At 37.1% G+C, this 12,439-nt stretch overlaps 1 protein-coding gene across 2 annotated transcripts in view; it reads left to right on the forward strand.

Annotated features, from left to right (window-relative positions):
• PLCE1 (phospholipase C epsilon 1) overlaps nt 1-12,439 on the forward strand; it is a 307,874-nt gene that overhangs the window by 286,498 nt on the left and 8,937 nt on the right. For both annotated transcript variants that reach the window (XM_051981681.1, XM_051981682.1), the window contains 3 exons: nt 1,789-1,998; nt 3,324-3,482; nt 5,927-6,145. In XM_051981681.1, the coding sequence (XP_051837641.1) occupies nt 1,789-1,998; nt 3,324-3,482; nt 5,927-6,145 (588 nt within the window). The remainder of the gene's footprint in view (nt 1-1,788; nt 1,999-3,323; nt 3,483-5,926; nt 6,146-12,439) is intronic.

Below are 12,439 nucleotides of genomic sequence, written 5' to 3' on the forward strand. Positions count from 1 at the left end.
GTACTTGTAGTTATATAGTACCTATGTTTGTCTGGGCAGGTAGACTCCTAAGTATTCTGTATTGTTTACAATTATTTTTAAAGAAATTTCTCTTTATGTTTCTTGATTTTTCTAGCCTAGTTCTTGACTTGGAGTTTTATGTTAAAGTTGGGCTCTACTCACCTTGGAGAGGGGGAGCACATTCCCAAGCTTCGGGCTTTTTCATACTGTTATTTTCAAAACTAGTTCTGGGAGTCTACAAGTTTTTGGTCCTTCCAAGGTAGTGTGATGCAGGAAGAAGTGTGGTCACTGTTCTCCTGGTCTGTGCTATTCTTGACTCAGGAAGAAGCCGTGCTCCTTTGCAGCTGCAAACGCTAGCATTCCTTCTTGCCTTGGAATTGTGACCAGAGCTTCTGCTCCCTTTTGAACAACTACAAGCACTCCTCTCTGCCCTGGAACTAGGACCCAGAATTCTGTGGGAACAGCAGGGCTGACAGAAAGCACCAAAGATTAGTGCTAGCAGAGGGTCCCTAGTCTCCTTTTGACCAATGGTCTCACCTCTCCTGTCTCTGGGCTGAGAGCTCCTGAAGCTGCTGCTGCTTTGACAGCTAATGTTGTTGCCATGCGAGCACCAGGATGGTCCCCAGTTCAGTGTCACAGCCCTCCTGAGGACCTCCCACCTTGTTCTGGGATTAGAAAATATCCCATTCTGACCTTCTGTTGGCCTTGCCACTCCAGAATTCTATTTGAAGCATTATTTTAAAGTTGTTTGGAGGAGAATGTTAGAAGAGTTCAGCTGGATTGCTGCCTCTCTTCCACCATCTTGTCACAAACTAAACTTCTTGACCTCATTATAATTAGTCTTAAAGTTCAATGTTGTTTTCTCCCTATTTGACTATTTGAGAAGATAGTCTGCTTCTCAAAACTATGGAGAAGGAATGGGTAGGGAGATAAAGTACGCTTCTTCTCTCCCTAGTCAGGAATTCTCAACCCCTTATTAAACTCCAGTAATTTTTCACTTGAATCATTTTCTCCCATCCTCATTGCCCTTTTCTGCTCTTGAGTTAGTAGATATAACCTTGATTCTTATACTGACCATGGGCCTAATATAAAGGTCATTGACTTCCTATAGGCCAGACTGGGTCTCCTTTATTTAATTCTAATTTTTATCAATGGAAAGTAACTAGAGATTAGTTTATAATCTAGCCTGACTTACTTCTTACTATTAATAGTCTTTAAGATTTGGTTGTAAACAGTAAGGGGTGGGAGAGGAGGCAAAGATATTCAAAAAGGAGAATAATTCCCTGGAATGTAGTCAAAAGTGCTTTGCACTATAGAATTCCCAGAGACCTACTTATGCTGAGAATTTAGCCCTGTGAAACTAACACTTAAAAATGATTGGGTGGTTCCAACATGAGAAAAAGAAATTGTCTTGGTTAAGGCTAGACTAGGTTATTGGCCATTGTCATAAAAGCAAAGCATTTCTGCAGAGTTCTAGGGCTGTAAAATGACAGAGGGCTAAGTTCATGGGTTGAATAACCTAAAAGTTATTAAAACTCAACAGGGGTTGTCATTCCAGCAGTGGGAAAAGAGTTTTGCTGTCCTGGGATTATGGATAAATTGTGTTGCTGGCCAAAGTGGAAGTAAACAAGCCTTTTTGGTCATAGGAAATTCACTACTCCAGAGTAGATTTAAATTGGCAGTAAATGTCAGGCATATTTTGTGCACCACAAGAATAGAATTCATTTAATATTAAAGATTTTTATCAACTATTTAGACTACTTCACCAGTCTTTTTTTTACATGTTAGATTTTGACTGCTTCACAAAACTCCATACCAGTCATCCCGGACTGTTTTTTAATGGAAGAAAAATATTTTATATCTAAAGAAAAAAATGACTTCAGGAAACAACCATTCCAGAGAATAATCGGTCCAGAAGAAGAGATTGTGCAGATTTTAAACAGCTGGTTCCCAGAAGAAGGTTATGTTGGAAGGATTATTTTTAAAATCCAGGAGGAAGTAAGTATATTCAGGAATAGCCAATACTGTTAAATCCCATCAACTCTGCCAACTAAAAAATTTTTTAGAAATTCAGCCCTAGTTTATGTGACTTTTGGTATAAACCTATGGTTTCATCAGTGTAGAGAACTCCCAGTGGAATACTCCCCTCAACAGATTCAGATCTTCGACTTTATCTTATAAATCTTAAAGAATTCCGTGAGATCACTGGGAGATGGATGGACTTTCCCTAGGAAAGACACACAAGTGACGTTAGAGGGAGGAGTATAAGTGGTTCTATCTTGGATAGAGAGCTGGTGGTAGAGACAGGCACATCTCAATTCAAGTCCTCCTCTGACTTATCCTGGCTCTGGAATCCTAAGTAGTAACTGACTTTCCTTTTAAAGCTATAAATCAAAGAGAAGGGTCTGGGTTGCATGAACAGGGGGAAATCATCACCCAGAATTTCCCCATTACACCCAACTGTCATAAGTACAGAGAGAATAGTTTAAAATAAAACCAAGGGCTCAGACATGGAATATTTATTCAAATATAGTTTCAAGTTGTAAGTTCTATAACTGCATTGCTTTGATGTTATATATGATCATGAACCTACATTTTTTTCTTTAAATCACCATTGTTTTACTTATTAGTGTCCATTTATGAAATCTACTCTATAAGAGGTATTTCAAATCTACCTCAAAGAAATAATAACATTGTATTTCACAAAAAATATCTTTTTTCTTCACATTTTTTGCCATGGTATGCAAGTCTCACTATAGTCATTAAAAAATGATTTAAGGATTTATATAATTCATCTATACAGTATGTGCCAAAACGCCATTCTGCTTTTTTGTCTTCTGACCATATCAGACTAAACATTTTCTCCTGAGAAAACTCAAGTGCAAGACATATATATTCACAATAATACAAACACATATATTCCATTTGTAAATATAGATTTTATATAATTTTAGGATTATTTAATGGAATCACATTCAAAGGAAAGAAATGTCCTTCAGTCGTCCCAATTACCAATACATAGCATCTTCTCAATCTAACAAAAGATGCTTACTTTTTTGTGATATATTGCATATATGTGCATGTGCTTATAGTCACATTAGATATATTTACATACAATTTACTGCTCACAACATTTCTGTGTGTAAGTGCAAGAATTATCATACCCATTGTACGGATGAAGAAACTGATGTTGATGAAGTTAAGCTCTTTGCTGGTCTCACAGTTAAGAATGGACAAGATACAGCACTCATGCCTAGTGTCCTAATTACCTTAGGCTGTTTTTTAATTCATCTTCTCTCCATTTATTCATACTTTGTGTGCAGCGCCCAGAAGAGAAGAACATCTTCCAAGAAGAGAAGGAGGTGATGCTGAGCTCAGAAGATGAAAGCTTCTTTGTACAAGTCCATGACGTTTCCCCTGAACAGCCCCGAACAGTCATCAAAGCTCCCCGAGTCAGCACTGCCCAGGAGGTGATCCAGCAGGTGCCTTCATCCTCCTAAATGTTTACTTACCACTGTCTGAGATAAGGTTGAAGTAGATACATTAAGGGTTAGTTTGCTATGTGACATCCTAGAACAATGGGTTTCTTGTAAGAGATGGAGTGAATCTAACAGAAACTGGGATATGGATAAATCACAAAGGAATGAGGTCCCCATCATTGGAAATGTTCAAGCATAGGCTTAATGAGCTTCTGTTAGGGATATTGTGGTGGACATTCCTACCTTTGATGGCCTATGAGGTCCTGTCTCACTCTTAGTATTTTGAGTCCAAAATGAAGTAGAGGCAACTTCAGTCTAGGGACAGATGATTGTGATGAGAATCCTGACTTTGGCCATATCATCAACTCTTCTTCCTCCCTCTAACTGTACCAGACATAAAACTGTATTATGAAGCAGCAATCATCAAAACCATTTAGTACTGGCTAAGAAACAGAATAGTCAACCAGTGGAAAAGGCTAGGTTCATAAGACGCAGTAGTCAGTGACTGTAGTAATCTAGTGTTTCATCCCAGCTTCTGGGATAAGAATTCACTATTTGACAAAATTGCTGGGAAAAATTGGAAAATAGGATGGCAGAAACTAGGCCTTGACCAACACTTAACCCCATACCAAGATAAGGTCAAAATGGGTTCATGATTTAGACATAAAGAGTGATACTAAGCAAATTAGAAGAACAAGAGATAGTCTGCTTCTCTTATGGAGAAGGAATTTGTGGCCAAAGAAGAACTAGAGTAATTATGAAATGCAAAATGGATAATTTTGATTATATTAATGTGCAAACAAAACTCAATGCAGACAAGATTAGAAGAGAAGAAGAAAACTGAAAAAAATAATTTATATCCAAGGGTTCTGATAAAGGCCTCATGTCTAAAATATATAGAGAATTGACTCAAATTTACAAGAATACAAGCCATTCTCCAATTGATAATGGTCAAAGGATATGAATTTTCAATTTTCAGATGAAGAAATTAAAACCATCTTTAGACATAAGGAAAAATGCTCTAAATCAATATTGATTAGAGAAATGCAAATTAAGACAACTCTGAGGTACCACTACATACCTCTCAGATTGGATAATATGGCAGGAAAAGATAATAATGAATGCGGGAGAGAATGTGGGAAAACTGGGACACTGACACATTGTTGGTGAAACTGTGAATGGATCTAACCATTCTGAAGAGCAATTTGGAACTATGCTCAAAAAGTTATCAAACTGTTTATACCCTTGATCCAGCAGTGTTACTACTGGGCCTATATCCCAAAGAGATCTTAAGGGAAAGGGACCCATATGTGCAAAAATATTTGTGGCAGCCCTTTTTGTAGTGGCCAGGAACTGGAAATTGTGTGGATGCCCATCAGTTGGAGAATGGCTGAATAAATTGTAGTATATGAATGTTATGGAATATTATTGTTCTGTAAGAAATGACCAGCAGGATGATTTCAGAGAGGCCTGGAGAGACTTACACGAACTGATGCTGAGTGAAGTGAGTAGAAGTCCAAGAGAATATTGTACACAACAACAAAGAGATTCTGTGATGATCAGTTCTGATGGACTTGGCTTTTTTCAACAAAGAGGTGATTCAGGCTCATTCCAATAGACTTGTGATGGAAAGAGCCATCTATACTTAGATAGGGGATCATGGGGATTGTATAGAAGAATTGCACATGTTTAACAGATATTGGATTACTTGTTTGTCTAAGGGAGGAGGTGGGGGTGAAGGAGGGGAAAAAAGTTTGGAACACAAGGTTTTATAAGAGTGAATGTTGAAAATTATGCATAAATTTTGAAAATAAAAAGCTAAAAAAAAAAAAACCTCTTATTCTTGCCCTGTAAAATGAGGAAGGGTCTTTAGACTGGCTGATTTCTGGGTCTTTGAGGATCTGGGATATATTTTTATGAGATATTAGTTAGAAATATGTCTAACACATTGTTTGTGTATTCTCCCTAGCGACATCTAGGTAGTACCTATCTAGAGCCAGGGTCCAGATGGGTCTGTTTACTGACTGTGTGACCCCCCAGAAGTCATTCAGTTTCCTCAACTGAGATAATAGCACCTCCCAGAACTGTTGAGAAAGTTAGATAATCATTGTAAAGCATTTGGCACACAGAAGGCACTTAATAAAAGTGTCCTTCCTTTTTTATTTTTATATTCCCAGGAGATAGGATATAGTATCTTATATATAATAGGTATATAGAGTGATCAATAAGAATTTATTAAGCACCTGCCATATATAAGAACCATGTATGATAAGCCCTGGGAATACAAAAAAAGACAATACAAAAAAAAAGAGCTCACTGTCTGATGGTGAAAACAACAGGCTGGCAACTGTGCACAAACAAGGTATATATAGACAGAATAAATTGGAGACAATCCAGTAGCAAGTGCCCAATCGATGCTCACTGAACTCTTTGTTGAATCTTCACAGACTCTATGCAAAGCAAAATATTCTTATAGCATTTTGAGCAATCCCAACCCGAGTGACTACGTGCTCCTAGAGGAGGTACTAAAGGAACCTGCTAGCAAGAAGTCTTCAACACCCAAGTCTTCTCAGAGGGTTCTCGGGGACCAGGAGTGCGTGTTCCAGGCTCAAAGCAAGTGGAAGGGAGCCGGGAAATTTATCCTTAAGCTAAAAGAGCAGGTTCAGGTAAGCTTTTGAAAAGTAGTTCATGATCTTCCTAAAGTATTCAGTGTTCATAAGTGACATTGTAATGGAGGTTGGGAAGAAATGTTCTATAGGAGAGTGACAGTAAAGGGTTTTTTCTAAGAAGTATTAGGCTGTTTATTTTGCCCTTATATAAACCGTAGTCTAGCCCCTACAAGCACAGGCCCTGCCCAGGCAGCCCCGGCGTGGACACTGGCGGCTCTTCTCGGGGCAGAGCCCTCAGGGGCAGGTGAGGGGACCCTGTCCGGCTCTTGGGTCTGTTCCGAAGCCTTCCAGTCCAGCCTCTACCACAAGCTGCCGGGCTCCTCCTGCATTCCTTCCCCAGCTTTGAGAAGTCTCACCTCCCTCCATGACTTCCAGATATCAGGTGGCCAGAGAAGCAAGGCTTGTCACCTAATTCAGGTCAATGGATGCCTAAGGTATCGGCCTTCGGCATCTTCTTGAGGTGGTTTATAGGACATGCCCTGAGTTTTCCATTAATAAATTGAATAGATTCAATTTAGGAACTTTGCCACTCCCTGCTGCTGTTCCATCTAGAAAGAAGAGATGGAAAACCATTTATTAAACACAAGATATGCCGGGTCCTGTGCTGAATCACACACACACATGCACACCTTTGCACATACACACTCAATGTGCACACTCACAGGCACTCAGTGTGCACACCCTTACACACACACCCCCAATGTGCACACACATACACACCCTTTGCACATGTGCACACTCTTACATACACCCTTGCACACACACACACTCAGTATGCACACTCACACACATACATACACACACAAACAGTTGTTCCTACTCTCAAGAAACTTGTGTTCTTTTTTTTTAAGTTCACTTTCATACACTTTCTTTTAACAATTTTGCTTGAAACGTTCATGAAAATGTATAAAGTATTGAACAAAAGTAGGCATCTTCTCAAGTTATCTCCTTGTTAAACTTAGGTAGCACAGTGGATTAAAGGTCTGGGGCTAGAGTTGGGAGACCTGTATTCAAACCTTGACCCATTCATTTATTAGCTGTATGACCCTGAGCAAGTCACTTAAATTCTAGCTGTCTTAGTTTCCTCATCTGCAAAATGGAGATAATAATACAGCCTGCCTCCCAGGATTGTTGTAAGGATCAACTGAGATAATTAAAGCACTCATCACGGTGCATGGCACTGTGTAGACACAATATAAATATGTTCACTATAATCACTGTTATTTGTTGTTATAGAGTATTCATTTTAGGCAAGTATACAAAATATTGCAAAAGTAAAAAACCTAAAAATGTTAAGTACATGGGGTTTTTAAATTTCATTGATATATATGATATCCAGTAATTTTATGAACATCAAACTTCATTTTTACAGTGGCTTGCACATTTGCCTCAACCACTTAAAAACACAAAATGTGTAGCAAAAATAATGAAAGCAAAGAGCACGTAACTGCAAATAATGGAATCTGAGCTGTTGCTGCTTTTTTTTCTGAGTTTATCTTAAACTTTATCTTAATTAACACTTTTGCAACTGTGATCCTAAAAGTATACATGGTGAGACTGCGTATTCTACAGATCCATATGATATTGTATGTAGTATTTCTGGATTATTTGTTCCTACCTCAGCTATATTGCTATAACCCACAAGTACCCACATTACACATCTGTCACTAAAACCAATTATCCTTTACCTTCCCACTCCCTAACCTGTGACAGGTTAACATGTGGACAGTTTTCTTTGCTTAAACACAGATGTTATTTTAACCCTAACCTTATGAAATCAGTGTACTAAAAATCTTTGCCAAACACATATAACATATAAAAATGTCATAGCCTCAACTTGTCCTCCTCAGATGGAAATTTGCAACTCTCCAAATGTTAACTGACTCTATTCCCCTAGTGGTAAACATAAAAATCACATAGGAAGTGTAGTCATCTGAGTAGCAGTAGCATAACGCTATCATAAATTATAAATAAAACTTCATGGGGCAGCAAGGGTGACAAATGGTGGTCTGGGTAATTTCAGAATGAGACAGATATGAATTGGAGGTTGGTGAATTCTCTTTCCTGCCTCAGCTTTATGGCCTTGAGTATATAACGTCTGTTCACAACATCAAGTTGTCACTTGGAAACTGCATTATTAGTATGCATTATTAATTTACTGTCTCCAGTTCAACAATGGCTTTGGCAAAAACTGATCTTCCAAGGGAACAAAGCTCCTCTAGAGAGGTTGGTGACATGTCACTTGTGCTCATTTAAAATGCTTCTTGAAATGCTTGGGCTTTCTTGTCATAACCAGCAGCAGTCAGATAGTCTCAATAGCAGTAACAGTCTCAGAGAGGAAACTTTGCTTTTTGCTTCTGAAGGATTAAAAATCAAGAACTTTTCCAGTAGAGAGTGTGCATCATTACAAGTCTCTTTCCACTCACTCAGTTTTCTTTCTTCTTGGGCCATCTTTTTTTTTTCCCCTCAATGATTTCTGTATTTTTTTGCTCAGTACTTTGAACAAGCTTCCAAGATGACTTCTGGACTTCTACAACATTTTTAAGCAACAAAATTCTTTTCCTCATTGTATAATTCGGCTCCTTCATCAAAGGATGAAAGATGCCATATCATCAGATCTCTTGGGCTGCCCAGCCAGTATGCCCTTCCACACCAATAGTATATAAGCTGTTTGCAAAACTGGTAGGGGAGGAAGGATTCCCACTGTTACAAATATAGTCTTTATCCCACAATCAAGACAAACAAAATTATAAATTAACATTCTTAATATTATCACACAAAAACATTTTAAGTAAAAAAGAGGCTACAACAACATATTAAAAAAGATTATACATCATGACCAGGTTAGAATTATTCCAGGAATGCAGGGTAGGTTTAATATTGGGAAAACAATAATTAACAGTCACAATATTAATAACAAGAATAAAAATCACATGATGGGGTTCTACCCCATACCCACCCAAAAAGTGAACTATAAGAAGACTGGAAAGAATCATAGCTAAACAAAGCATCTTTTAAAATTAGATACTGAATTATATGCTTATATGCTTTAAATTATATAAATATATGACAATAAATCACGTAACATCATGTTAGATAATAGTTATAACAAATATAAAATATAAATTATATACTTAAAAAAGAAAGCTCTATAATTTGGAAATTGACTGTTTCATATGAATTCTTAGTTCTCTAAGTTATCCTTTTATTTGATATTTATTTAGTTCAGAATAAAAATGAAAGGAAATTAAAATTAAACAAAGCAAAAATATAGCCCTATGCTGTTGCTTAACCCATACTATTAGGAAGCAAAAAACCCAAAAACATGCATGTGCTCAAGACAGGCCTTTTTCTCTGGCAGAAGAGAGATTGGACCTGTTCTACTCAGCCCCAGAAGGCAGAAGCTAGTAGCTATCAGCAAAGTTGCAGAGGGCAAATTTAATCTTTTTTTAAAGCAGAAAATTCTAACAATTTGAGTTATCCAGAAGTAAAACAAACTGCCCCAGGCAGTAGCAGGTTCCCCCTCTTTGGAAGCTTTTAAACAAAGGCTAATTGACTGTAAGTCATTCAGAGGAACGGGTTCACTTTTGGTCAGTCCCTCCAAAGGCAGGTTTCAGCATTGGTATTTAGAGAAATTGTGCCACCTTGTAGTTTTCAATTCAGCCACTAGAAGGCAGAAAGCACCCATGTTTAAAAATTGGCCCTACCTGCTGCTTGAATCAGCTGTGCTGTCTACCCCCTTTCCCTATGTTGTCTTTGGCATTCTGGCCCAGAAAAGATCCTTCTTTTCAACCCTGCTCCAATGAAGCACTTGAATTGAAAAATAGTTCGGTGCAGAGGAAAAAGCACTGCAGGAAGAAAAGAAACGAAGAAACCAAACAATTTTCTGATGGATAATCTGATAGATAACCTGAATTGCAGCTCTCACTAGACTAATTACAAGCTTTATGACTTTAGAAACATCACTTTACTTCAGTGCATCAAATTCCCTGCCTACATAATGAAGGGTTAAAATTAAAAGGAATATCTAAGGTTCCTTCTGGATCTAAAATGACTCACATTTATACAGGTTTTTGTTTTTTTTGTTTTTTTGGTTTTTTTTATGATATACCACTTTCTTCACAATGACCATCTAAGATAATTCATATAAATAAAATCATCTAATTCAATGAGAGAAACAATTTTTAGAAGCTCTAGTATATCAAAGGAAATAATGAAAAGAGTTAAGGAAAAGGAGGGAATAGTACAAATTATATTATAAAGCAGCAGTTTGCAAAACCATTTGGTATTTGTTTAAAAAAAAAGAGAGAAGTAGAACTGTGGAACCAGCTAGACAAAGTGAATAGAAACAATAGAACCCAAAGTTAGATAACCAGAAAATATAACTTACTTAGAAGAGAATTCCCTATTTGAGAAAAAAAAATTGCTGGGAAAACTGGAAAACAGTCCAACAAAAATTTTGATTAGAATTACATATTATACCATCTTCCACAATAAATTTAAAATACACATATGACCTTCATATCACACTACAAAAAATTTAGAAAAGAAGCAATTAATGTCATAGTTATGCATACCAGATATTTTCCTAAGCAAGCATGAGGTAGAGAAAATTACAAAAGATAAATAACTTTTATTACATAAAACTTGAAAAGCTTCTGCATAAACAATATTAATGAATCTTAGAATGGGGAAGCTATCGGTTGGGGGAGAAATTGTTTTATTAAATTTTTCAGATAAAGATATCAAAATTAACAGATATATAAAGGACCGAGAGCTATTCCCCAAAATAAGTAGTCAAAAGTGAACCAACAGTTCTCAAAACATTTCATAGCAATGTGAAAAAAATGTTCTGAATCTCTAACAATTAGAGAAATTTATATTTCCCCTCACACCCTGCCAATTCATAAAGATGATGAAAGAAAGGGATAGCCAATGTTGGAGAGGTTGTAGGAAAATAGATATATCACTGCTTTGTTGATGGAGCTTTGAACCAGTAGAACCATTTTGGAGAACAATGTGGAGTGCACCAAAGAGGCTTTGATAAGATAAAAGGGCTATACATACCAAAATATTTATAGCAGTGCTTTGTGCGGAAGCAAAGCACGTTTTGCTTACATCAGCTGGTGAATTGCTGAAGAAGTTATGATACATGAGTGCAACAGAATGACTGCATTATGAAAAATAAACAATGTGGTGAATACAGAGCACAGAAAGATTCACGTCATCTGATACAGAGTGAAGAAAGCAGAACTAAAAACAACAAACACAATGACCACAACAATGTAAATGGAAAGAACAACCACAAAATAACATATGTGAATGTTGCACAATTATAAAGCGCACATTTGACTCCAAAGACGAGATAAATGAGAAAACTCCCCCTCCCCTTCTCTTTTGCAATGGCAGCAGGTCCACAGGTGTGGCACATTGCAGATATTTTCAGGCTTTTTCATTGTATTGATCAATTTTGCTGATTTTTTGGTCCTTTTTTATTTTCTTCTTTAAGGTATATTATTTATATGGAATCGTTATCTGGGAGAAGTAGGAAGAAAGAATATGGGGAGAAATTGCAGTTATCTAAGAATCAGGACACATCAATGTAAATTTTTTTAAAAGCTAATAATATTATGCTTAGATGAAGAAACTGAAAGTCAGCCCTGGCTATGTCTTCCCTCTCAGCTCAGAAATCAGGGCTCACTTCTTTCTTCTCCTCCTTGATCCATTGCAGTTCAAGCAGAACTGTCATAGTTGGCACAGTTTCCAAGATACCATCTTCACTTAAAACTTTGACTCTGGACAATTACCCTTTTTCTCCCCCTCATAGAAGCCCTCAATTTTTTTCTTCATGTCACATTCAATTCAAGCACTACCTTCTTTAGAAAGTCCTTCTTGATTCTCTGTCTGTCTCTCTGTCTCTCTCTCTTTAACATACACACTGTTTAGGCCCTTCCTCCCTATCTTGTATTTAACTATCTTGAGTTTTATATATTTATAGATATGTACGTATGTATTTTATATGTTATATATAAAATATGTTCTTAATATATACTTACATATGAATATTGTCTGCCTCAATAAAATGTCAGCTACTTGAGAGCAGGGATTGTCCCATTTCTTTTCTTATCCCTAAAATGTAGCATACTACATGGCACACAGTAGGTGCTAAATAAACTCTTAAGGATTAACTCTTCACCTCCCCCATTGCAGCCCTTGTCACAGTTTCAAGTGATATATACTGGGCTCCCTTCGCTTCACCTCAGGTATTGGTTGCTACCTATTTCCCATACC

Source organism: Antechinus flavipes, chromosome 2, assembly GCF_016432865.1.
Source record: "Antechinus flavipes isolate AdamAnt ecotype Samford, QLD, Australia chromosome 2, AdamAnt_v2, whole genome shotgun sequence".
Taxonomy (NCBI): Eukaryota; Metazoa; Chordata; class Mammalia; order Dasyuromorphia; family Dasyuridae; genus Antechinus; species Antechinus flavipes.